The sequence below is a fragment of the Podarcis erhardii genome (assembly GCF_964252035.2).
Source record: "Podarcis erhardii genome assembly, chromosome: 5".
Taxonomy (NCBI): Eukaryota; Metazoa; Chordata; class Lepidosauria; order Squamata; family Lacertidae; genus Podarcis; species Podarcis erhardii.
In genome coordinates, this window is record NC_138509.1 from 50,565,516 (window position 1) to 50,592,327 (window position 26,812).

Sequence of the window (26,812 nt, forward strand, 5' to 3'; positions counted from 1 at the left end):
GGACTCGGGAGCAGGGGCTTGTGGGACTTGTAGTTTAACTACGTCTTCTCTCCCTGCTGCTATTATAGCAGGGTTTAGAAAACAACCCACAGCCGATGTTGGTTGTTCTTGTTATTACCGACAACTGTACACACTGACGGTAACAGTGTGGTTTGAAAGTAGAAGAGAGAAGTATACTGAACTGTGTAATCTTCTGCTCTAACGTCTACCCAGAAATAAGTTCCATTGTGTTCATTGTTGTGCGCGCGATGCTGGCTGGGACTGATGTGGGTGGTGGCCCAAAACATCTGGAGCGGGCATCAGGCTGCGGGAGGCTGGTCCAAGCTTTTGTAGATTAGAATTTACATGAGGATATGCATTCATTAGGGCATAGCTCATCAGATACACGAAGGGTTATGCCCTGATAAATGCAGGGTGGGGTGTATCTGGTGAGTCTACTTTTGGTGCTTCTGTACAGCTCAAACGCATTGATTTCCGGGGTACACTTAATGCAGAGTCAGGAGAAGGCTGTTCTTCTTCTAGTACATACTACTTTATTTCACCCAAGAGGGAGGGGGCAGAAACAGCTTTGTATGTGATATTACAGTTTCGAGTCATTTTTCACCTCCTGGGCAGCTTGTTTTCCCCAATATCACATTTGTGTGCCATATTTACACATGGCATTGCATCTCCCACTCAACCAAGACATGTACACAGTTCATACTCTATCACCCAAGAGAATTTCTTCAGAGACAATATATCGCTCTGAGCAAAAAGGTGCTGCTGCTTTCTGATAAATTGGCTTGGAAAGCTACTGCTTCTTCCTTTTTCTTACCCATCACTTGGACAGTCATTGCACCTTCCCTACATGACTTAAAAGAATTATATGACACTGACCAGTTGTTCAGTCCATTAATCTTAACTGCCTCTGTAGCATCCTATAAAGAATTCCTATTGCAGGCTCCTATTGCAGTAATTCGTTTCCTTCAACTACTGTGCAAAACGCATAATTCAGGATCCTAGACTACTTTCAGGCGTCAGATTAAACCCCATGGATTTGAAAACTTGGTAATCATCATGGAATAAATGAGATACCTGTACAGAAAGACATCTGCTACAGCAATATTGTCATTATCCAAGATCTGGATCCTGAGAATGCCCTGCTTTTTATTAACTCAAGATCTTACTTTGGTGCTGGGAGAAAAAGGAAGGGAGAAGCAGCATTGTAGAAGCAGATATAGGCTGTGTACACACTCCTGTTTATTCTGTATCCAGTCTGCTCCCACCACCAGTTTGGGAAGTGGTATACACATGGCGTTAGCCACAATTTTATTTCTATCCAATGTTGTTTATGAGATACTACATTCTGATGTGTTTTTCCTTAATTAAGATATGGACTGAAAGGAAAAAAATGACTAGGCTGCATTTTAAGCTGGTAATGTCGGCTACTCTCTCTTAGACGGATGTACGACACAGGGTTGTTTGAGGGAGCCAAGGGTGCTGCTTTGAGCTTTGTAGAGCAGGGGTCAGCAATCTTTTTCAGCAGGGGGCTTGTCCACTGTCCCTCAGACCTTGTAGGAGGACCCGACTATATTGCGGGGGGGGGGGGGAATGAATGAATTCCTATGGCCCACAAATAACCAAAGATGCATTTTAAATAAAAGCACACATTCTACTCATGTGAAAACACGCTGATTCCCGGACCATCTGCAGGCTGGATTTAGAAGGCAATTGGGCCGGATCCGGCCCCCGGGCCTTAGTTTGCCTACCCATGCTGTAGACATGGTACTGGTGAGGGGTATGGCCTGTGGAGAGAGTCTAAATAGAAAGACCTAGAGCAGGCGTACCCAAACTGTGGTCCACAAGCTTCATTAATGTGGTCTACAGCATGGAATCCCAGAATTGTAGAGTTGGAAGATGACCCTTGGGGTCCCTACAATTCTCTGATTCCTCGGCTAAACAAACAAACAAATAAATAAATAGTTCTGTGACCCAGACAGGTCATTTATCCACAACAGTGTCCAGAGGAGAAATTACTGCTGGGAGGAGCACAGAGAGAAAAAACACCATGGTGTACCTGTAGCAGCAAAATCGGATGCCTTCATCTGCCCCACCTGCAATAAAGCATGTCTGTCCTATATAGGTCTCTTCAGCCACAGCAGGCACTGTAACTCTCCAATGGTTTGATTTCCCTCCAACGGCACACTCTTCCATTGCCTCCCAAGACAGATGGATGCCAACAACCACCACCACTATGACCTGTATAAGTCAATGGCAAAATTAACTTTTTATCTGCTAAGAAGGTGGCTGGTAAAGTAATCTGATAGCATTATTCAGTATTTTATGCTATTACTGACTTTTCCTCCACACAGAAGGGAACCCCATTATAAATTAAGTAAGCTAGCATTACGACCTGTTCACGTTGCTTGTATTGCTGAATAGACAGGTGCCTTTCACTTTTTGCTACCTGTGGTTGGAATTTGGGTTCCTCTAAAGTGCTGCTAATGGGCCACAGCTGCAAAGGAAAATGACTCTGGATTGTAGTTTATTTACTAAAGACACGTTAATGGAAATCTGTGAGTGCACATTAATGTTAAATGACTCATTTGTGTGGCTTCAGCTGTATTTTCCATTCTGGAATTGAATAATTCTAGCAAGAAAAGTTACATTTCCCCATCACAAGTAGAAAGGCAGAAGAAAAGATAATACCATGTAGAAATATTTTAATATTTCTGATTTTTATAAGCAGATAATGCACCAACAGGGCAAGTCTGTCAATATCACACTGTATCTTCAATATCAGTTCCATTTTATAGATCAGAAAAAGAGAGAGACCTGGTAACTTGTTCCTTCTTTCTCACGATTGACTATATCTTTAAGGCAGTGGAGGTACTGCATCAGAGTTTTCCTTCTCCTAGATGGGCTACCTTCCCAGGCTGACGAGTTCATCTGCCCTTCACTTCCCTCTACAGCACGTGCAGTACCCACCTTCTTGACTGTTGGACCCACTATTGGTCTCATCTGCTCAATCTTCCAGAGCCTGTCTTTACATGCAGGAAAGTCCCTAACTCACCGAGTTTTCAGAACTTAGAAATATCCAGGACGACAACAATATTGTGTCTATATGTAAACAAATTTCTCTTGTATTTTTTAATGATACTTCAAACCACTATGTGTTTTGGGAGGTCATTAAGTTACTCTACTCCTGACGTCCCTCTGTTAGTCCTCACTCTAATGCAGCATGTTTTCTCTCTCTCTCAAGGCTTCTTAGTGAAACATTAATGAGAAACTCATGCACAGCCATACAATTTGTCTGATTAGGTCATTCATGTTTAATATGCTTGCTGCTCACAGTTCTTCCCAACACCAGGTATTGGATAGAGTTGTATTTCATCATCAAAATACCCGTTACGCTGAGATCTAAATGATTAATTACTTTGACTAATGGCACTTTGGCACCAGACTTTCCTGACCACTTCTGAGTGTAATCTGCACACGTTACAATTTCTACTTATAAATAAGAAGCTCTGCCCATAATGCTCGATGGCAGAAATGTGAAGCCTTTCAGTGAAAGAGGATGCAAGCTCACAGAGGTTGCCACCACAGGCTTGGCACCAAAATGAGGCATTCAACATATGCATTCAAGCCCAGAGATGCAAGAACAGTGAAGCAAAGAGCTCACATCTGCTGCAATAGCCAAAAGTAGTCAAGCAAGGAGATGCCCGTTCCAGTGGTTTCCAAGCATCTGGTTGATAATTGAATTGCACCTCGTGAGCAATCTTTATACTCAATGCCAGTGATGGAACCTGGGACCTTTTGCATGTTAAGCACGTGCTCTACCACTGAGCCATCACCCTTCCCCAAAGGCTGACTCGTGCTATCAGTACTTTTAACAAACTGGTACTACATATCCTCAGCCCCAGCAGCTGGTTGAGGGAGGATTGAGCACATGATCCATCATCCAGTCAGGGATACTCATGTGGAAGTTTGCTCTTGGCTTGTTCTTGGTTATAGCTCAGGGTGAGGAGAGAGCTTAATCACAGGTCCCAGTTTGGATGACATGCTGGACCAAACCTTGGCTTAGCTTAACACAACATGGCAGCAAAATGGACTGGGTGGGAGCAAAGTGGCTCCAAGCTTGCTGTCTCGCTCAGCCAAGGTTGGTTCTCTGGCCACCTGAGATGCTACCAAGAATAACATTACTGCCTGCCTTCTTTAATGTCTGTAAATTGCTTTGTTAATGGCTGTTATTAGTATCTGAACAAACAAAACAGCGGTGGTGCTGGGTTTAATAAAAACGCAAACCTTCATCTTCTGGAATAAAAACATGCTATCTCCATTGAGGTTTTGGCACTATCCTTGTCCCCAATATCTTTTGAATTACTTCAATTATTTATCTGCATTTCCGTTCTTCTTGAATGTGCTTCACAGACAAATGCATGATCAAAAATGCATTTATTACTAAACTAGCTAGCAAAGTTAACAGTCCAGTCTCTCATATGTCCTGTCCCTGGAACACTTATAAGGACAGCTTGAACCCTGAAAAACTAATCCAGATAAAGGGACACTTTGGGAAAGGACACCCAATCAAAATCTCCTAGATGAGAGCCAACTAACAGATGGTAAGAACTGAATGTCCTGGAAAAATACCTTCATGGACATAGTGGCGAGTGCATCAGGTTGATAGCCTGCCAAGCACAAGGCCCAGATGAACAAGCTGCAAGAAGCTTATGGTGAAACAGGATCCTGTTATAAAAGAAATTGATATAATGGGAAAAGGTCAGACAGACGAAGTCCTACATATGGACAACAAATGACATAATCTTGTTTATCCCTGCATTAACAATTTGAACAATGGTCACACACACCCAAAATGATCAATGCATTTCATAATTAGTTTTGACTGTCTTTATTATTGAATGGGCCAAGTGCACTTGGCTCATGACCATTCAGAACATTCAGCAGCAGGCAGTGATCTAAGCACCATGTCAGGCTTCAGTATTGCTCAAAGTGATGTACAAGAGGCCCTACAAGTTCACCCTTTTTGTTTTACAAAACAGGTATCACTGTTGTGTGGAACAGATAATCTGTTTCTTTCCAGGGATCTGTTCTCAACAATAATGTTAGTACAGAAATAAAAATCTATTTGTTTACTGCAAATGTAGTTTGCACTATTAACAAAATCAAAAGATTGGTAAGTCTCCTTTTAAGATAAGTGAAGGGATGTGGGTGGCGCTGTGGGTTAAACCACAGAGCCTAGGACCTGCCAGTCAGAAGGTCGGCGGTTCGAATCCCCGCGACGGGGTGAGCTCCCGTTGCTCGGTCCCTGCTCCTGCCAACCTAGCAGTTCGAAAGCATGTCAAAGTGCAAGTAGATAAATAGCGGTGGGAAGGTAAACGGCGTTTCCATGCGCTGCTCTGGTTCGCCAGAAGCGGCTTAGTCATGCTGGCCACATGACCCATAAGCTGTACGCCAGCTCCCTCAGCCAATAAAGCGAGATGAGCGCCGCAACCCCAGAGTTGGCCACTACTGGACCTAATGGTCAGGGGTCCCTTTACCTTTACATGTTAAGTGGGTTGTTTCTTCCTTCCTTCCTTTTCTCTTTTGGTAGAACACTGGATTTAACTGTCAGTTTTAAGGTAATATGGGAAATACTTGAACTGCTGAAAAATGTGCAGTAATATTGCAAGTGTCTCTTTTTTTGCAGTATTTTATTTGCCTTGTGCAAACACATTTTTCTCAAGAGGAGTACTGCATCTAGCCCTGTGGAACTCCCTCCCATCAGATGTCAAGGAAATAAACAACTATCTGACTTTTAGAAGGCATCTGAAGGCAGCCCTGTTTAGGGAAGTTTTTAATGTATGATGTTTTGTTTTGTTTTTAATATTTTGTTGGAAGCCGCCAAGAGTGGCTGGGGAAACCCAGCCAGATGGGTGGGGTATAAATATAAATATAAATATATTATTATTATTATTATTATTATTATTATTATTATTATTATTACTACTACTACTACTACTACCAATACTACTACTACTGGAGTGCCGGCATAAAGTTGTGGAAGCCAATCTGAACTTTTACCATTATAATTCTGTGAGATGTAAATATAACAGCCCAGGGTTTCCTGGCAGCTTGCCTGTCATTCACGGTAAAGCCATAATAGATGGGCACATAAAATTACTACTTCTTAGATATAGGCCAGTTTAATGGCCCTTGTTCCATTTTGTCTTTGAGACGAATTATAGCACACACTAAACAGATAATAGCATGACCAGGATAATGGCCCATTGGGACTGCAAATATCTAACACAAGACAGAGGAACGTTTATATAACTGACAAGTCTGCATTGTAAGGGAGAAAAACTTTTATGTAACTGACCATCACTGATCATATAAAAGATCGCTTGTATGCCAATGATCACACCCTGTTATAATGCATTTACACACTATTAAGCACAGAAGTGGCTTTAAAGCAGGAGCTGACTGCTACATTCTGAAAATGTAAGGTGATGATTCTCATTATAGTAACATTAGGAGTGTGTACTATATAGGCAAATGATAAACTATACGTTATTTGCAGGCATGAGAGGTGTAGTTTTTAGAGAGTCAGGCTAAGAGTAGAATATGGCTAAGACTAGAGAGACCTGAATTTGAATCCATGCTCAGCAACCATAAAGCTCAGCAACCTTGGATCAGTTGCTATATTTCAGCCTACCCTGCCTTACAGTTGTTGTGCAGATAAAATGGAGGGGAGAAATAGGTACGTCGCCTTGAGCTCCTTGTAGGAAAGGTGGGCTATTAATGTAGTAAATGAACATACAGTGGTACCTCAGGTTAAATACTTAATTCGTTCCGGAGATCTGTTAACCTGAAACTGTTCTTACCCTGAGGTACCCCTTTAGCTAATGGGGCCTCCTGCTGCTGTCGCGCCGCCGGAGCACAATTTCTGTTCTCATCCTGAAGCAAAGTTCTTAACCCGAGGTACTGTTTCTGGGTTAGCGGAGTCTGTAACCTGAAGCATATGTAACCTGAGGTACCACTGTATGTCCTATTATGGATCAGCTTGGAATCATACAGTGGACCTCCCAGTTTGGTACAACAATGGTAGAAAATTGGCTTGGTTTAGCCATATCTACATGTCAGATGTTGATAATAATGCAGGATTTGATAACTGAAATGATTGTTAAGGGTTTTTGAGGAGCCGGAGTTTGCAAGTGACCAGCTTTTAATTCCTGGACACAGCAAATGTAAAAATATATGCCATGTTAGCAATTTCACTCCTCCGATGCTGCATTTGTGATTGGTGTAAATCACATGCCTGTCTGAGAAGAGTGTGGGAAACGGAAGACAGTTATCTCTTTCGCTGTATGTACTTTGTAATGTACTTTAACTTTTATTTGTGCCTGTTGTTCTCTCGGAGCTGGAGAGAACGGACGCCATTATGCTTTTGTCTGTACATAGTGTTTTAAATAAATACAGTCAAACCTTGGGATAAATACGCTTCAGGATGAGCGCTTTCAGGTTGTGCTCTGTGGCGAACTGGAAGTAACGGAGTGCGTTACTTCTGGGTTTCGCTGCTCACGCATGCGCAGACGTGCAAAATGACGTCACGCGCATGCACGGAAGCGGTGAAACGTGACCCGCTGTCGCGTCTTGCGTTCCATTCGGGATGCAAATGGGGCTCCGGAACGGATGCCGTTCACATCCCGAGATACCACTGTAGTAGATTAGCTCTATGATGTCTCACACGTCTTGCTGTGTTATGCCAGAAGTGCAGTGTGCATATACCATCTGGTATATGTGGCTGAGCACACTGGAAGAGAAGAGAGGTGCCTTTTCCAGAGTTGTGCATACCGGGGGACGGTCAGAGTTCCAGGGGCTTGCAGGCACCCCCAGCTTCCTGATGAAGCAATCTTAGGCTCCACGTCAAGTGTAGAGGACTAATTATAGGATACCATTCATTTTATTTCAATACCTCACTTCACCTTGAACCATTCATAAATATCTTGAAACAGACCCCTGTGGCTGACTTGGTGCATGCTCAGGATCTTGTTTCACACACACGTCTAAATAGCTTGGGCCCATGCCACAGGTTTGTAAAGGAGAGGTGAATAGTAACAGCAAAACTGAGTCTGTCTAGTAGTGACTGGTGAGTCTCAGATGTGCCACTTTTCTACTCTCAGAAGTCCCGTAGCTCTGCAGTGCCTCCGTCTTCAAGCCAGGAAGATCACGGAGGTGGTGGCAGGGTTGACTAAAGAGCTGCCTCTCCATCAGGTGTACCTGGGTTTCAGTCTCTAAGTGAATATAGTGGAGCTTACTTCTGAATAAACATGTTGAAGACTGCATCGTAAAGCCCTAACAGACTTTGGGGATATTACCATAGTGCATGACGTGGTCTGGGGACTGCAACTTATGTGGAGGCCGTAAGATGCTATTTTGCAGAATCAGGTATCCAATATCTTTTTCATTACTCTAACCATTTCCTTCCTTAAATTTATTTAGCATTAGTTTTTCTTCCAGGAAGCCCAAAGTGGCTTACATTTGGTTTATTCATTCATGATAGGTCACCCTCTCAGGACAGCTTATAGAGAAAAATAAAAAACAAATTAAAATTCAATGGCAATAAAATAAGTAACAATAAAAATGGAATGCAGCATAAAAGGTCAAATAGCAGAGCTTCATAAGTTATACAAATACTTCTGTCCCCAAGGATTTCACAACTGAGACTGAAATCTCACAAGTTTACCTGGGAATCAGTCAATTGTGTTTTTCTGGGACTTACTTCTGAGTAGGCATATATATGCTTGCCCTGTAAATGGTTAGGAGGGATAATTGAAACTCCATGGAATAAAAGTGACATTTTGTAGACAGGAAATAAAAGATATATAAAAACTGCCCATGCATTCCGTGCTGAACATTATGAACTATGCACTCATTATATGGGATTTATCCATGTTCACCAAGCTAGAAAGCTATAATTTGGCTACTTACTTTAAATCAAGCTTTTAAGCAAACAGAAAAAGTAAATTTCAATTAATAATGATATTCAATTTTACTTGTGTGGAGCACACACCATAAAGACTTGGAACAGAAAGGCCGTGATATTTCAGGCCTTTTGTCATTTAGAAACAGCACAGTACAATTCCCCTCACCTCCAAAGTGGCAGTTTTTATGTGTTTCTGTTCACAGAAAAGAAATAATAGTTAAAAATAGTTTTTAAAAGTTCACAGAAGAAATAATAGTTTAAAAATGGAGATAAACCGCAGCTTTCGGAAACCATTTAAGAGGAAAAACCCACATATTAGCGATTTTGTTCTTTAGCTCATCATGATGGTGCTTCTTTCTTTCTTTCTTTCTTTCTTTCTTTCTTTCTTTCTTTCTTTCTTTCTTTCTTTCTTTCATAAAGGCTGCCTTCCACAAAACACTTTAGGGGGAAAACCCAGTTATAAATGCAACAGTGAACTGGTAATCCCATAAAGAAAATTGCTTCAAAACTCCTTTCGTTTTTGAATTTGCTAAAACGTCTTGTAATATATCCCACTTGACTGACTTTGTATTGTTCCCCCTAGGGACATTACTCTGTGTAACTAGATCCAGAGTCAGAGAATTCAGCAGTTGTCCAGGTGAGATAATCATTCACTTCAGCTGCCGAGTGCTTTGACTAAGTCACAGAGGCCGGAGGCCGGCATTCAGCGTTATCCTAAGCTGAGGAAATGCTAGTTAAATCACTGAAATCGAGGTTGAGGCCATCTGATTTGATTGATAGCAGCACCATTGGTTTTGTGTTTTGTGAGCTAGTAAAATATTGCCTTCCTGCTCCTTTTCTTCCTTTAAACATGTTACTTCATCAAGGTACGGAATAATCACTGCCAAGTTTATGCCCCTCCAATTCAGCCAATTACAATGCAATTATGATTTTCTTAAGTTCGCAAATGGATGTTCTCATGTGTATCACCCATCACACATGGGCTAAACAAACTGCTTAAATAACTTGGCAAAATAGTGAGGCGGCTATTTTTCACATCATTCCAGGCAAACTCCAGTCTCCTGTAGTCAGCCGGTCCTGGTTTCCTGATGAATATAAGTTTGCCAACATGTGTTTGCCCCATTCACCCTTTACATTTTTGGCACACACTTCAGTTAGGTGCAGAATATATGAAAAGTTCCTCATAGGTTTATATTAGAAAGATCATAGTTCACATAGTAATATCTGAATGCAATCTCATTATTACAAATGGAACCAAACCAGTCCCTATTAAGTTCAGAAAGCAAATGTACTGCCTTTGCTATCATTGCAGACAGCATCCTTACAAATCTGTTTGGCTCCTCTTGTTGCAGAATATACATATTAACTGATATATAATTACATTTTCACTGATTTGGAACAGAGGGTATCTACAGCTGAAAGCTTGTCAGTGGCTTATCGCTGGTTCTCTCTCTGTGCAGAGAATTTTCCTAGCAGATGGGAGAAGCAGGGAAGATGAACAGCAGTGAAAGATTTTCAGAAATAAACAGCAACAGTTCCTTTTCCTCCCTTTGGAAATGAAACCTAGATGATGCCTGCAGAGAAACAGGGCGACAGAATCCTGGGGTACCATACCCCTTCAAGGCTACAAAGGTATGTGCCCCACTGTATTATTTTAAAAGCCTTTTGCAAATTAAGTACCTCAGGGAGAGAGGTTTTGTCTCAGCTTGCTCCCTGCAGTGTTAGTTTCTCCTTGCAGAGAGCAGTAAAAAAATATGACCCACCTGCAATTTGAAGTGGTATAACCCATTCAGCTTGGGACCTTTCTACCTGCACACATACTCCAGCTGTTCCTTGAAGCTGCTGCAATATCCTTTTCCTGTTGAAAGGGAGCCTTCAAAGGTCTGAACGGGGAGAGGTGGACTACATTTCACTCGGTAAGCACTGTGCTCTAGTGCAAAGATGACCAACAACACTAATATGAGTTCTGGCTACTGCTAGCACAGCTAACCAATCTTGGCAACAGCTTGACTATATCTGGCTTCTGGCAAGATTCCATGGTAATTATTACAGAGTAGCTGAAATCTGTGATAGATGACAAGTACTGTTTAGAGTTCTGAAACCACAACATTTCAACTCGGCTTACAGTGCCCTGAACATACGACAAAGCTATATCAAACTCACAAAGAGGCATGGAAAGAACCAGGGCATGCAGTCTTGAGCATTTTTAAAAACTTCAGCCTCTACAGAATATGACTGCAGCAAGCACTCTGATGCTTCAGAAGCCCATCCAAGTCCAATGGTTTGAGGATAGTATCATTAGAACACATTTCTGTTATGCTTCACAAAAGAAATATATCTGAGCATGCAAATACAGGTTCCAATGAAGTCTTTTAAATGAGGTAATAAGGTAGAAGAGGTATGCATGATGAAATGGTAGCTACTGCTACTGCCATAAAACACAACATGCTGGCTAATTTCCGCCCTCCTGCAAACACTTTAATGACAAAAAAGCTATAATGAGGCACACATTAAGGCTGATTTAATGGCAGCAAAAAGACTTTACAGTGGAGAGGTATTTTTGCGGTGGGCCTTGTTGGTTTACGCCTCAGCTGCATAAATGAAGAAAGTACTTCACCAACGCTCGTTTTACAAAGAGTCTTTGAATATGTGCTTGCAGCCACTAAAATTTCAGAACATTCCAGTGTGCAGCATTACATATGCCCCAAATGAGCGAGGCATTCTTGGACCAAAAAGCGCAAGTGGGTGGCTGACTTCATGCATGCCTGTTGGGGTAGGAACCAGAGTTATGAAAGAATGGGATAATAAGACTTAGTGAGCTCAAGAATCACTTAAGAGGAATGTGTTTGCCCTCAATAACTCTCAATTGGGAATGGGGAACCAACGGGCCAAGGACCAAATGTGGTCCTCAAGGCCTCTAATCTGGACCATGGGCCTCTGCTGAAACTGTAAGCCCTCCACAACCACACCCCTTTGCCCTGAGCCACATTCCTTACCAGCTCTGCTTTGCATGTTTCTGTCCAGCTGGAATGTGTCTTTGAACCGGATGGACGATAGATGGGAATACGTGAATGTATGTAGAAATGAGTCTATTGTACAAATCACATTTGTTGCTTTGCTAACTTTTGCCTCTGCCCCACTCCCCCAGAATTGACGCTCGGCCTGAAAAAGATTGTCCACCCATTAAAAAGATTACCAACATGGTTTAAAACCTGAATTTTCTAGTTATCTATATTATTCCCATAAAAAGGCAGAAGTAACATATAAGTAAAATGATGAAGCCCAATGTCCACTTACTAATGAAAGGAGTGATTTTAATTTAATGAAAGGAAATGGGGGGAGGGGGCCGATGCAATGCAGGTGAGGTGTGAAACCAATATTAGGAGAAGGGTCAGTTGGGAGGGTGACAGGAAAAAGCAGAATGTAATTGTAAAATCTGGTCATTATGTATTTAGACACGATATTCAAACTTAAAAATGCACAAACTTCAGCAAACATAAGGCATCACTCTGTTGAAATTATATTAATTTATTTTTAAGAATATCCCTTTTAATCCTTCATGCATGCTTTTTAACAAAAAACGCCTGAATTGTATCTGCTGACACAAGTTACCACCGTGAGCTCTCTAATGTGGCTGTTTCAGCCATCCTTCATGGGTCTATTACACCTTGGCAAACATTGTCAGCGAATGAACTACACCAAGTTCAATAGGAAAGGTTTGCTGAACATCTTCTGTTTAATGTAAACAAGACAGGAGGGGAGAAAAATCCAGGAGTATATATTGATAGATAGAGACAGACCTTGTAACACTAGGCAACAGGGCACAGGCATTATTAATCATGGTTATACAGATGTGTTTGTTGAGAGATGCTAATCTTAATTTCTCACACAACTGAGAACAGTGGATGTGTAGCTTCCGCATTGTACTATCCTGTTTCTTGTGCCAAGTTAAATAAGGATGTTATTTCACAATTGAAAGCTTTGCTGCATTCAGCAGCTCATGGTGAGCAGCTGCCATGCATTTATAAAGGAATGCCAAGATTACTGTGCCCTGTAGAATGCAGTGTTACAATCTTTGCACCGGCAATACCGCAAGCAAGTGCTGGGTTTCAGTCCATTAGTATACAAATATACACACGTAAACAGATGATGTACAACCAGGCTGAAGCTGTGCCTTGTATCACAGCTTCAATATTGCACTGATGAATACATTATATCAGAATGCTACAGTTAAAAGATGACACTACTAGGCAGACAACTACAGTTATAACAAAAATAGCTTAAGAGGAAATGGCTATTCCAGTAGACGTCTCATGTTGTTACAAAATTTTCAACATCAGAATCTAAATTAAATAGATACAATAGATGATATAAAGGTGCCTTTATTTACATAAATGTGCATCAGGGTAAAAACTGAAACTGGATCTGTATCCTGGAATCAAACAATTCAAGCTTTCCTCATCCACTCTCATATAGAAACACTGTTTGTTTTATCTGTAATGGGACCAAGAACCCAATAGTTAGCACAAACATCTTTATAACCAGTGACTGCTCACTACTTCTGTAGAACAGGCTGTATGTTCTCCTGACGGATAATAAATAACCACACATGCATCTCCATGTGTGCACACATGCATGTACATAAACACACTCAGACACATCAGAATAGGGGTAGTTATGACATGCATAGATTCAACCAATTCAAACAAGGGCCCAACTAGCCTTTAAAATAAAAGTGCATGAAAACAAGTTATAAAAATGTTAAACAAGTTCCATTTGGGAAGGAAAATTCAATTGTTTTTACAAAAATAAAAAGGTTGCTGCTATCAATTTATGGGTTCAAGAGAACAATTATGATGCCAAGAGAAAGAGTTAAAGCGTTTCCTAAATTTGTGCCAGGTATTATGACAAAAAGGGAATGGGAAAATGTTGGTGTCTTCAAATGACATCAGCAGGGTTACATCCTGAAAACAAGAGAACTTCCTGAATATGCAGGCTATGTGCAATCAAGCTTGGATCTTGATGTTTCTAAAAGCAAACTGAACTTTAATGTTAGATATCCTGCTTGCACTAATAGATGTATCCTGTATCATTTTTATTTATTTGTTTTTATAATTCAATCCAGCATCGTGTGAATAACTTTGGCTATCATGAATAGCTAATTACACAGTTAGCTTAAGAAAACCTTTTCCCTTATACTTTTAAACACCAAAACTTAAGTCTGCCTCCCACTTACTTTGGGATATCATTAGAGAACCATCATCAACTTCTGTGGGACTCCAAAAGGATTTCTCTAAAATGCTACCTGCAATGCAAAAAATGTAAAAAGCTGTTCAGGCCCGCTTCCATGAATGTTTATTATATAACTTCTTACCCAATATCTATCTCATAATTTTCTTCTTGAGAAGAAAATTCTGAGCCTTATCTTACGTGTAGTTTAGTTAGTTGTATTTGTGAGTCAAATTCAGTAACTTTGGTGCAAAAACATTTAAAAAATCAATGTGCTATTATTCAACTAGGGAGGCAAATATCTTGATCACAGAGTACGGATGAATATGCTCTGTCAGGCAGCTCCTTGGCCATATCTCATTTATAATAAAGGCAGCTCAAAATTTTGCTCCACAGTTTTTCCACCATAGAGGCCTGCCAATATAACTAAATTATCCCACTCTCCAACACTTGGCCTTCATGCTCAGCAAGTTTCTGTATCATTAGAATTTCTCGTGGTACAAACCAGAGTTTACATCACTGGAGCAAAATTCAACCACATTTACATCAACCCTGGCAATATCTGAAGCAGACAGCAATTGTGTTAAAAGGTTATGAGCCTGAAAAAATTACACTGAATACCCAATAATGAGATTAATAGAACAACTGTTTAGGAACCAAATTATGTGTTGTTAATACCATAGCATTATGTCAATTAACGGCAAATGGGTGAGAAAGGGCACTCCCACTCCATATCTGCCTCTCCTTGTTTTCTACTGAGAACAAAAAGATTATAGAAAAACTATATTAAATCCAGGGTAGACAACATGTTTGTTTGGAGTTTTCAGCCTATGAAGAACTGGCAGAGATGAGTCAGAAGAAAGAAAGAAAGAAAGAAAGAGAGAGAGACCACAGCAGAATGAGGTGGTTCAACTGCTCCTTCCTCTTACTCGTCTTCTAGCTCAGATTGTCTGGCAAGGGAATCTATTTTATGACTATGGCAAAATGAAGGGATCTTGTTTTCTCCTTGGCTTATAATGGATCCCTGTTGCAAACAGTAAGATCACAAAACTGAAGCTTAAGCATGCAACAACCTGCAGAGAATTTCAGCCTATATGCATTATGACAATTGGTATCAGACCCAGCTGTCCCTTGGCTTGGACGCTTCAGTCATTCAAATTAGCCAAGTAATAACATATCTGAAAAGCACAAAACAATGATACTGCCAATCATCAAGGCACAGGATACTCTTCAGCCAACTAATCATAAAAAAGAATCTTAAAAGCCCTATAAAGTGACCTGTAATACTAGCATTTTTGTAAACAGGCATTTGGATCAAATAATCCAGGGCTCCAATACAAAATAGAAGGCAAATAAAGTTATGCGGGATAACAAAGGAGAATAAGCAAGGAATCAAGGAAAACCAATACTTGAGTATACTTGTGGTCACCTCTTTTTTTGTGTAACAAAATAATAATAATCAGTGATCAACTGGAACAACACAATGAACAGGACTCAACATGAAAGATACACAAAGAAAAATCATTTGTTTAGCTGTGTGTGCATTTACAACTTCTTATTTAAATACTTTACAATGCTTTAATCACTTACTGGTTTTCATTTAAATGGATAAAACACACCTCAGCTATGAAACAAATGTATTTTTTTAAAAGCCTAGGAACCCTAAAGTATATAAAAACTCCTACCTCCTAGAAGGTTATTAAAATAAGAAAACCTTTAAACTTAAGTCTTCATGTGTGCAGCTCTTTGAGTTTGTTGTGATCTGTGATATCCCATTGATTGCGTTGTAGGTTGAACATCCATTTTCCTCTCCCATATGGTCACTACCAATGAATTTAGTATTTCAATTTGAAGGTGTCCCATATGAGTCCTCCAAATGAATGCCAAGGCTTTGCTTTCTGTTCTCCTGCCTGGGAAGTTAGCAGTCTTTTCTGCTTGAATCTCGTAGCCAGGATGCTCGGAGCAGCTTTTTACGGCGTGGACGAGGCATGGTATTTCACAAATGCAATTGCAGCCAGCTCTTTACAAAATTCTTCCAATACAATTACACCTTCTAGTAATGTCATGTGGTCAACACTGCGGAGATAGGATGAGGAATTATTAGAAAGTCACACATGGTGCCTCTTGGAATAGGCTGGTCATTAATATACTTACATGGGCCCTTCAGGTTCTAAGCCAAGGAGACGCTTCCTGACCAGCAGCAATTTAGGTGTGAAGTCGGGTATGCGCTGGATCCTCACCATGAGATCTGCAACAACCTGCATGTCATAAATATGAGAGTGTTGAACAAAATGAAGCAAAGAGCAAATTAGTGCTGGAAGCTATTGGCATTAGCTTCCAGGGCTGCCAGCTCAGTGTTTAGCAGTCTAAATAATATCAGAAACAGAGATGTGGGGCAAAAAAAACTTTTCAAAAGGGAACACTTTCCATTTTTTTATTTTTCTGCAGAAGATATTCAATTTCTAAAAATGCAGTGTTTCAAAAAATTAATAAATAACAATAAATGAATGGCAATACATAAGGCAAGCTTGTTTCAAAGCTGTCAGTGCATGTTTTACAGGTTACTTTCCCTAGAGTCTGTGAGAAAGTACTTATATGTTTTATTACTTTGTAAGCAGGTGAGTAATATAAAACCACAAATACACATAATAATCAAGCAAAAACTGCAGCTACAGATACATCTAACTGGTTTGATCTGACCTGCACAGCCAAAACTAAAATTCTTATTTCACCTGAGACTGTAAGTGTTTTCAGCTCTGTTTACAAAACAGAAGTCAAACAAACATGCTAAATAAGATCACACACTATTTACCTCATCAGAAAACTTCCCAGGAAATTTTAAAACTGAAAATTTTCCAGAAAACCTGTATCACACACTGGTCAGGAACACATAATATGTTACATTTTTTCCCCACATAATCGTATCTGTCGAAGTATAAAGTATGATCTGTGCTTGATGTAATTACCCTTCAACAACTGCTCACTCGTTGCAAGAAAAACTAATGGTTTGTCCTACAAGGTTCATAAAATGTTACTTTTTCTACTTGGAGATTGCAGCTATTCCAAGGAAAATATACCATAAGCAGGTGTAGGCTGCAATTCTATACCCACCTACATGGGACTAAGTCCTACTGAACTCAATGGTACCTACTTCCGAGTAGGGAGGTACAGGATTGCATTTTTTATTTAAATCCCAAGTGGATTTGGCTGGTCCCTAACTGAAAGATGAGGAGCTGCATTACAAAAATAGGTCGGTCATCTGAAAGGTGCCTTAGCATCATTTGTTAATCAGCCACAGATACTTTGTGGCACTGTTCAAGTTGAATATTCTTCATTTACTTACCCTGACTATGACTGAAAAAAGAGAGCGGCATCCGGAGGCTAGGTTTACATAGGGATCCAAAAGGTATTCATGGATGTGCGGATGAGGAAACAAGGCGAGCTTGGACAACACAGACGTGACTTGTAAATTGACATCATATGGCTGTGTGAAAAAGCAAAAAATTAAAAAAATGAAAGGTTTTCCATATGTTTACATTCTGTGTAGTATAGTTTAGGGGTTTACAAAATGCAAAATTTGCAGCATGTGATGGCCAGTGTGAGGCACATTGTTAGAAATATCTTGTGCAAGCAATATCAAAGCTTCCTGCACAACCCCCAAAACTCATTACTTAACCCTAGGAAAGTCAATTGCTGTGTTCTCTGTTTCTTTTGTTTAGAACAATTATCGATCTCATGTGTTCTCAAACTGCAAACATAAAGGGGAAGGCAGGTATGCTGGACTACTGTTTTATAGGCAGGGGCTATTTGTGTGTTGGGCATGCTAATTCAGTATACATGACACATGCAAACCATACTGGTGATTGCGGTTATTTCAGTTCCTGCAATCTAAATGGCAGATTGGGACCAGCACAGAGAGATCAGTATGTCTTGTGACTGCTCCCCAACCTTATTCCTCCATTTTAAGCCCTACAGCTAAAAGTGGAGAATTTTTTTATCTTGGGAAAAAGGTGTTAAAAAACCTGGAAATAGAAACTGTTTTCCAAATGTACAACCCCTTTCATGAGCTGACCTTCAAATTCTCTCCTACTTTCTTCTGCTTATTGTTTCTTCATGTTATTTCACAGCCTATTCTCCCTCTGAATACTAGCAAAAAAGCCCACCTCGCCCTCCATAATGTGTCAGAGCAATCTGATGCCCGAAACATGGAAAGAAGAATTCCCCAGACTGGGTGGTAGTGGACTGATTATTTACAGCCTACCGAACCATATCACCAGCACGGTGAACTGAAACAAAGCAACTGGCAAAAGGCCATCAATATTAGCCATATTGGAACAAATACACAAGAAGAAGTTGATTGTGAGCTGCCCGGCAGCCAAAAAGACATAATTGCTCCCGGAGGGTATGTACTTATAGTTACAATTACAGATTGACTGAGCCAAAACCACCAAGAATATGAAGCACCATCCTCTGGGTACAGCCTTACTGAGGGTAAAAGCAGCACTAGGCCTTGGCTGCTAGAGCAGCAAGTAGTATTTAGGGCCATCACCCAAGTAAATAGGTTTTTATTAATTAATCATAGGAGTTTGGATTCATGAATCAATTAAATGTATAAACATTTCAAAGAAAAAGGCATTGGCAGCATTCACACATCAAGGTGAAGCACAATTTAATGGTTTGCCGTGAGTGCACAAAAAGCTCCTGTTTTGCTCCTGCCCTCTGGCCTGAGGGAGCAACAAGCCATGCTCTCTTGGCTTAGTGTCATGCACAAACCAGGAAACATAGCTTGTTTTGCTTTAGACCATCCATAATGTCAAGCCAAGCATTGCTCTTTGCTGACCAATCATGGTTTATTGGGAGTGAAATGAACCACAATTCCCTATTTGGATGCAATGCTAAGATGGGGATTGTGGTTTGTTACTGCCACCAGGTAGACAGAGGGAGTGAAGCAGGAGTGATCTCCACGCTGCTCATGGTAAACCATTAACGATGGGTTATTTCTATTTATTTACGTAATTTTAAAATCACTTTATATCCAGAAATTTCTAAGCAATACACAAAAAGTCATTCAGACAACAACAGACAACAACAGTATAAAATACGTATAACTCAGAAATTGTCCCAAAGTATGATATGCCATTACATGTGACCTGGACCACGATTTCTTTGTCCAGCAATTATGCATGCATGTTACGGCAAGGGCAGCCCAAGAAGAGGCATTCCCTCCTGCTGCATGAGATGAAGAGGAAGAATACTTCTGCTTAAGATGATACTTTGAAGAGTTGAAGAGTGAAATTACATACAATATGGGAGATCCAGTTCATAGATCTCCTGTGATGATTTTTTTAAAAAATTAAAAGCCACTGCACAGTGTGTTTGGGGATGCTGCTCTGTGTTTTTAAAAATCCTTCCCCCCACCTGCTGTATTCCAATTTAAATCCTCTTCCCCATGGCAGGAAACAAAGACATACTCCAAAAACGTGTGTGTAAGATATTATGGCACAAAGTATTAAACAAATTCATCTCATCCCCACTCCCCTGAATATACTGTTCACAAGTCTACTCCATCACATCTAGTAAGGTTCCAACTGCATTTATATTCTCATTTTCTTTCATTCAGCAAAGTGAAATAGATATTTGCAGGTGGGCAAGCCACCCAGTGGCACCCCATGGTACTGCAATATAGCTGTTATGCCAAGCATTTTTCTGTTGTAATGTTTTTTTATCGCTTTCTATAAATTGGATGGAACAATTTCTGGTCTGCCCAAATGGAAGATTTTTAAGGGAAAGAAAAAAAACCAGACAACTCCAACAGGATCCAGACACTCTAGAATTAACTACTCTATTACTCTCACAGTAATCAAAACATTGGTATGAGAAAAGTTGTCCAGTGATTTCAGTGGGTCTACTTTAAATATTACTTAGTTGGATCTCACCCCAAGGGCTGGAAGTGGCTTTTAGCCAACTTAATGGCAATATCTTTTAATGGCACTATTGTGTAATTTGGGGGCTTCATTTGCAGAATTGCAGTGGTGGATGTATAAGGGAACAGAAGCAGAAGAAACTTATTTTGTACAAACCAAGTTGCCTGTGCCATATAAACATGCCACGTAGGATTTAAGAAAGCCTGCAGAAAAATCAGGATTCTGTGCCAGATAAATTATATTCAATTGTATTGAGGTCCATTATGTGGCATAATTGTTAAGCTAACTAATGGTGTCAAGTTTTGCCATTTTTAATTTAAGTTGACTAGATCAACAGTCTTCTATTCCTGGCTTACATTAGGATTTTCAAGCAATTTATCCCTACAGGAGGGAAAATCATTTCAGCTCAACATTTTTTTAGTAGGTGAGGGGTTTAGCAATTTCCCCATCCTACTGCATATTTTAATTCTCTGTGCATCAGCTATTGCCCTTGACACAGGAGAGAGAACAGCAGCATGCTTGACTGATCCAGAAATTTTGTCATTCTGACAGGTACTATATCAAATTGACACCATACCACAATAACCCATAGCCTTTTTTCTTTGCAATACTACTAGATACTTGTTCCCCTGACAATCTTTAGGTAAGGACTTTCCCCCTTCTTTTCCTCTTTACTATTAGGGCCTCATCACCTAGATCAGATTTTCATATGTATGAAGATTAGTTTTCATAAAGCTGTTGAGACTCAGAATTTAAGCCTCAAATCCAATATTCATTTTTAATGAGGCATGTGTAGAATGGGTGTTTAATGGAAGCCACTTCAATGTTACATTTTCCTGATGAAGATATGAAAGAATCAGACAGAAGCTGGCTTCAGGTTGAAGTCTTTATGCCACAAGAGCGGTCTGGTGGAAGTCAGACCACGTGTCCTAGAGCAGACCCATTTATTTAAGCACAGGACACCACAGGTACCCAAGAAACTGCCTTATGCCTGGTCAAACTATATGTCCCTCTAGTCCAGCATTTACAGTGGTACCTCGGGTTAAGTACTTAATTCGTTCCGGAGGTCTGTTCTTAACCTGAAACTGTTCTTAACCTGAAGCACCACTTTAGCTAATGGGGCCTCCTGCTGCTGCTGCGCCGCCAGAGCACAATTTCTGTTCTCATCCTGAAGCAAAGTTCTTAACCTGAAGCACTATTTCTGGGTTAGCGGAGTCTGTAACCTGAAGCGTATGTAACCTGAAGCATATGTAACCCGAGGTACCACTGTACTCTGATTCAGAGCAGCAATCTTGTGTTTCAAGCAGAGGTCTTCCCCGTCAACTACCACAACTTTTTTTACTAAAGAAGCCAGACTAAGCTTGCAATCTTCTGTAAGCAACACATAGGCTCCACCTATGTGCTCCTTGACCATTTTTTAGACTTTGTTTTTGCTGGAAATGGTCTAGCTCTAGGAAGTGTTCCCACAACAGAGGCTGCATAGAAAGCACATGATCTAACACCAATTTTATGTGACTGCTGCAAATGTGTAAAGTATGTGACTTCAGAAACAAAAGGTGTGTTCGAGCAGAGGGTGGTGGTTACCTTGTCTCCACCCCCACCCCCACCCCCACCCCCACCCCGATCCCACCCCTGCAGGCCATTTTCCATGCCAGCCATGTTCCAGTACTGGATGAACAGTAGCTGGAAGGGAACACGTGATCAGGTATGTTAAGAATGTATTTATTTTCTCATAATCATGTATACCTAAAAGCCACTGCACATTGCTGTTTGTAAAAACATACATGAAATGTACTCATGACACATGCAAAGCCACCTTCTTTACTGCTCATGGGCCTCTTGCTTATATTACAAAGAGTTTCTTCTGTGGCCAGTTTATAATCAGCAACAAAAAAATGTAACACCAGAAGGGGCTTTAGAAGTCAGATGGCAAAGGCATAAACATTTGCTCATTTTATTGTGATAAACAATGTTCAGAGGAGCACATCATATTCATTTGGTTATTATTATTTTTTTAGAAAGCGTTTTTAATTCTTTATTTTACTATTTAGAGTACCCTTTAGTGTCTAGGATGAAAAGACAGAAGAGGTAGGCAGCTCGCTTCCTTCCCCAGGGTAGCCAACTTGGTGCTGCCCAGATGTTTTGGCTTATAACTCCCATCATCTCTGGCCAGCATGGCCCATTGTATGAGCATTTGGAAGGCACCATGTTGGCTACCTCTGCAATAGGCTAACAGCCACCCAGAATGTTGCACACTTGCAGCTACTCTTTACCTTCATACTGCCAGATTTCCATGATAAGGACATCTCTGTGAAAACCATCCAGGTCAGAAACAAAAGGATCTAGAGCTGCAGACTTACCTGATCGAGAATTCTGCCCATTCTATCAAACAGAACTTTTAGGAAAAATCCTTCGAAGAATGGAGCTTCTAAAATGCACTTTTCCAAGGGCGTGGGAGAGCCTGGCCATTCCCATCGTAAGCATATGGCGCAATAATCTCGGAACTAGAGAAAGCAGAAAACAAATTGCTGACTCCTTTGTGAACTAAAGAAGAGGTCCAATTTTAATGGATATTTATTACAATGTACAGTGGCAAAGTTGCATGCTTTTAAATGCTTTGCCTTTCACAGAGATTTGTAGTATCCCATCCCAAGTAGCATTTTATTCAGAAACATTTTTCATGTAGAAATACTATGCTTCATTATAGAATTGTAGAGTTCAGAGTGCCAAAGTCCAACCCCCTGCAATGCAGAAATTTCAACTAAAACATCCATGGCAGATGGCCATCCAACCTCTGCTTCCACCACCTTCCAAGGGAGTCCATTCCACTGTCAAACTGCTTCCTGTCAAAGTTCTTCCTGATACATGTATTTAGTCAGAATCTATTTTCTTGTAACCACTGGTTCCATGTGACAGCCATTTAGATGGCCAGCGCAGGTGTGAAAATACTGGGACCACTGGCATCTGAGTCAATTCTGATGGTACTCAGTTTCTTCTTTCATTCAAATATACACTACCAAAGAAGCAACATATACTTTTCTCCACTCAAGTTTAGCATACTAAAGGCTCATGGTTCTTCCATCTTCCCTTATCTGCCTTATATTTTTCCATCAGGCATTTGGAAAGACAAAAAAGTCAAACTCAGAATAAAAATGAAATACTTTCTGTTTGACTGGGTACATATTACACTTGTTTCTGGGAGTATAACCTTCTGAATATTATGTGACTGCATGTCTTTTTCAGCTCCCTTAACCATCCCATTACATTTACTCAGAGCACTTGCATGTTATTTACAAGGTTACAATTAAGCTCTGTTTGTCTTCAGACCAAGGAGACCTATACCTTTTGAAAGCGGAATGTGTTTGAGGTTTCTAAATAGGAACAGTAAAGTTCCTGTTTCTCAGCACTATAATCCACTTCAAAACTGCATGCCTGAGGCTGCACATTACTTGCACTAAGCTTTTATCTCTAAAATCATGGCTGTGTTAACTCGTATAGCTATTCCACAGCAACTTGCCTCTGTCAAAGACCTTGCTACAGCAGACTACAGATAAATATACAGGCAATTTAGAGAAAAAGGTGTCCAATTTGTATGATTATCTTAACTGAAATAAAAATATTACTGCACCATGTACATCCCATTTGTACCACTGTAATAACTATGCAACACACAGTTATTTCCTTGGAATTATCCCACACACATTCCCACTTTTAGCAGCACATGGCTGAATACACTGTCAGAAAGATTACAATCCTTCAAAATATCTCTATATTTTTAGACAGTAGCAATATAAAAATGCAATGCCCTCCAAAATAATACACCACAACACATCACTTGGAAAGCCAAGTTAGGACTCTCATACATGGAACACAATATAGGGTTGATTACTATTATTTATAAAAAAGACATTTTCTGTTCTGCCACTTGTTTCTGCATCCCACTACCCCCAAAACAGGTTGGTGTTATTATATAGTTCACAGTGCTGCATAGGTAAAGAAAGATCAACATAACCAACAGCGGGTGGCGCTGTGGGTTAAACCACAGAGCCTAGGGCAGGGGTCAGCAAACGTTTTCAGCAGGGAGCCGGTCCACTGTCCCTCAGACCATGTGGGGGGCCAGACTATTTTTTGGGGGGGCAATGAACGTATTCCTATGCCCCACAAATAACCCAGATGCATTTTAAATAAAAGCACACATTCTACTCATATAAAAACACGCTGATTCCTGGACCGTCCGCGGGCCGGATTTAGAAGGCAATTGGGCCAGCTCTGGCTCCCGAGCCTTAGTTTGCCTACCCATGGCCTAGGGCTTGTCAATCAGAAGGTCGGTGGTTCAAATCCCCGTGACAGGGTGAGCTCCCGTTGCTCGGTCCGTGCTCCTGTCAACCTAGCAGTTTGAAAGCACATCAAAGTGCAAGTAGAGAAATAGGTACCGCTCCAGTGGGAAGGTAAACGGCGTTTCCGTGCGCTGCTCTGGTTCGCCAGAAAGAGGGTTAGTCATGCTGGCCACATGACCCGGAAGCAGTACGCCGGCTCCCTCGGCCAATAAAGCGAGATGAGCTCCGCAACCCCAGAGTCGTCCGCGACTGGACCTAACAGTCAGGGGGCCCTTTACCTTTTACCTTTACTGGAGAATGATGGCCAATACTTGGTTTCCCATTTTAAATTTCAATGAACTTTCACACAGACCAGAGGTCTGTAGAAATGAGCCTGAATGTTTTAGAAATGATGGAGTGAAAGCATGATGAGAGACAGGATGTTCTGTTGCTAAGCACCTGAATACAACAAAGAAGCTGAGCTACATTTGTGTTCTCTTATACAGAGGCACTTCAGTGAGAGTATTATATTTCAGCAGATGGGTGATAACGTATTATTATTATCTGTCTATCTGCAAAATGGCGTTGCCTCATCTGCAACTGCATCAGCCATCAAACAGCATTTTCCTTCTGTCACTTACTTGTCTATGGGCATCTCTGAGGTAGGTATCATACCCTGTGCCCTCCACATGGTAGGAAGATTTGGCTTCATCCGGTACAAGACAGAGAAAACTGAAAACAAAAACAAGTAAAGCAGGAAACAAAAAGCAAGTCAATATAAATTTGTTCCTTCATCATGGCAGCAATAGATAAGTCAAACATTGTTAAGCCCTCGCTTGACATAAGTGGCTATGTGGACTTCTGTACAATGAAGACAGATGAAAAAATCAGTGGAGGCATTTCTGTCAATCTGGCTACTGAAATTTTTCACAGCAAAAGAACCCTGCCTTGTTAATGACTCCAGCATATTTCAGATAGCACAGTAGCAGGACACAGTATGGCAGGGGTCAACAAACTTTTTCAGGAGGGGGCTGGTCCACTGTCCCTCAGACCTTGTGGGGGGCCGGACCCACCCTCTCCTGAAAGCAACCCCCCCCCAAAAGGACCCACCCTGCCACCACTCACGCTGCAGCTGCCGCCAGCACCTCATCTTTGGCAGCATTGTCGTCCTCTGCTTTGGCCAGGGGTCCACGGGGCGCAGAGCCCATGCCGCTGGCCTGGGTGGCAGAGGCAGCCTCCCCACTGCTGCGGCTTCCTCCCACTCAGCTCTTTGCAATACGCAGCCGCCTCAGTGGGAAGGAAGGGGCATCGCCCAGAGGTGTCCGTGGCTTCGGATTGGCTGCAGGAGCTTCCTGCAGCCAATCCTAAGCCGCGCCAGCATCGCAGAAGTCAGTCCCCACGCGGTGAGGCCTCTGCGCCATGCTGGTTTAGCGCGGGGACTGACTGAGCGGGTGGCAGGATCTGCAAGGTTTGCAGGCCGGATTAACGAGCCCAGTGGGCCACATCCAGCCCACGGATCTTAGTTTGCCAACCCCTGCAGTATGGGGTAAAAACAATTCTCATTTTATCATAACTTTAGAAACAATGAGTAAAATATAGAGTGCTTATTGCATTTCTTGCTATTCCATCTAACAAGTGGAGTGCTACACTAAATATAGCTTATTTTCATTTTTTCAGCCACGCTCATCGTTTCTGTTCTTCAATCAAACAGGGAAAAGTTACAAGATACTAGTCCCCTTCATGTATTACTCGTGTGAAAGAGTGTGTAGAAAGGGTGGCAATGGCAGTCTAGCAGCCCCACCTCCAACAATGTGCAGCTCTTTCTGACCCTGTAACCTGCTTTGAGACCTTATGGAGAAGGGTGGATAAGAAATCCAAAAAATGATAATAAATATAAAGTCATTTCGGGGAAACATTTTAGGGCCCCAAAGTGCATATATAAAATAACAAATAAACAACAACAAAAATTGTGCACCATTAATGACTGTAAATCATTCTTTAGCATTTCATCCACTCAACAATAGCTAATAGCCTAATTTTAACCCTTCTACTAAGTCACTGTAAAAAAAAAAGTATTGTGAGATTTAAAATTCTTAACGTTTTTGCCTATTTTCACCTTTGTTTGAAAATTTCACTGTTTATTCTGGTTTACACAAGTTCATTACTAAGATATGTAGAAATCCTGCCTTAATATCTAATTTAGGTCTCCTATCTGAAAATTCTGCACAACATAATTAATAGTTGTTCCAATATTTGCGAAGTCTAATGAATACTGTGCCTGAGTAAACAGAGCAGGAATTTACCTGCCTGGAGAAGAGCAGGTCTTGATCGGGGATGGTGGGTGGGGCGGGGAGAGAAGCAGCAACTCTCTTAGACTA

At 41.0% G+C, this 26,812-nt stretch overlaps 1 protein-coding gene and 1 long non-coding RNA gene across 4 annotated transcripts in view; one reads left to right on the forward strand and one right to left on the reverse strand.

The window, feature by feature from the left end:
* Positions 1–12,473: 12,473 nt before the first annotated feature.
* The window catches only part of FHIP2A (FHF complex subunit HOOK interacting protein 2A), a 34,743-nt gene continuing 20,404 nt past the window's right edge, over positions 12,474–26,812 (reverse strand). For 2 of the 3 annotated variants that reach the window (XM_081863673.1, XM_081863674.1), the window contains 5 exons: positions 25,076–25,166; positions 22,479–22,622; positions 17,538–17,678; positions 16,349–16,452; positions 12,474–16,270 (listed from right to left, as the gene is read on the reverse strand). In XM_081863673.1, the coding sequence (XP_081719799.1) occupies positions 16,165–16,270; positions 16,349–16,452; positions 17,538–17,678; positions 22,479–22,622; positions 25,076–25,166 (586 nt within the window). In that variant the 3' untranslated portion in view covers positions 12,474–16,164. The remainder of the gene's footprint in view (positions 16,271–16,348; positions 16,453–17,537; positions 17,679–22,478; positions 22,623–25,075; positions 25,167–26,812) is intronic. The other variant, XR_014157003.1, reaches the window with a different exon arrangement.
* On the forward strand, positions 24,700–26,401 carry LOC309342859. Its single transcript, XR_014157015.1, has 2 exons — positions 24,700–25,096; positions 26,112–26,401. It is a non-coding gene; the product is annotated as an uncharacterized lncRNA (long non-coding RNA).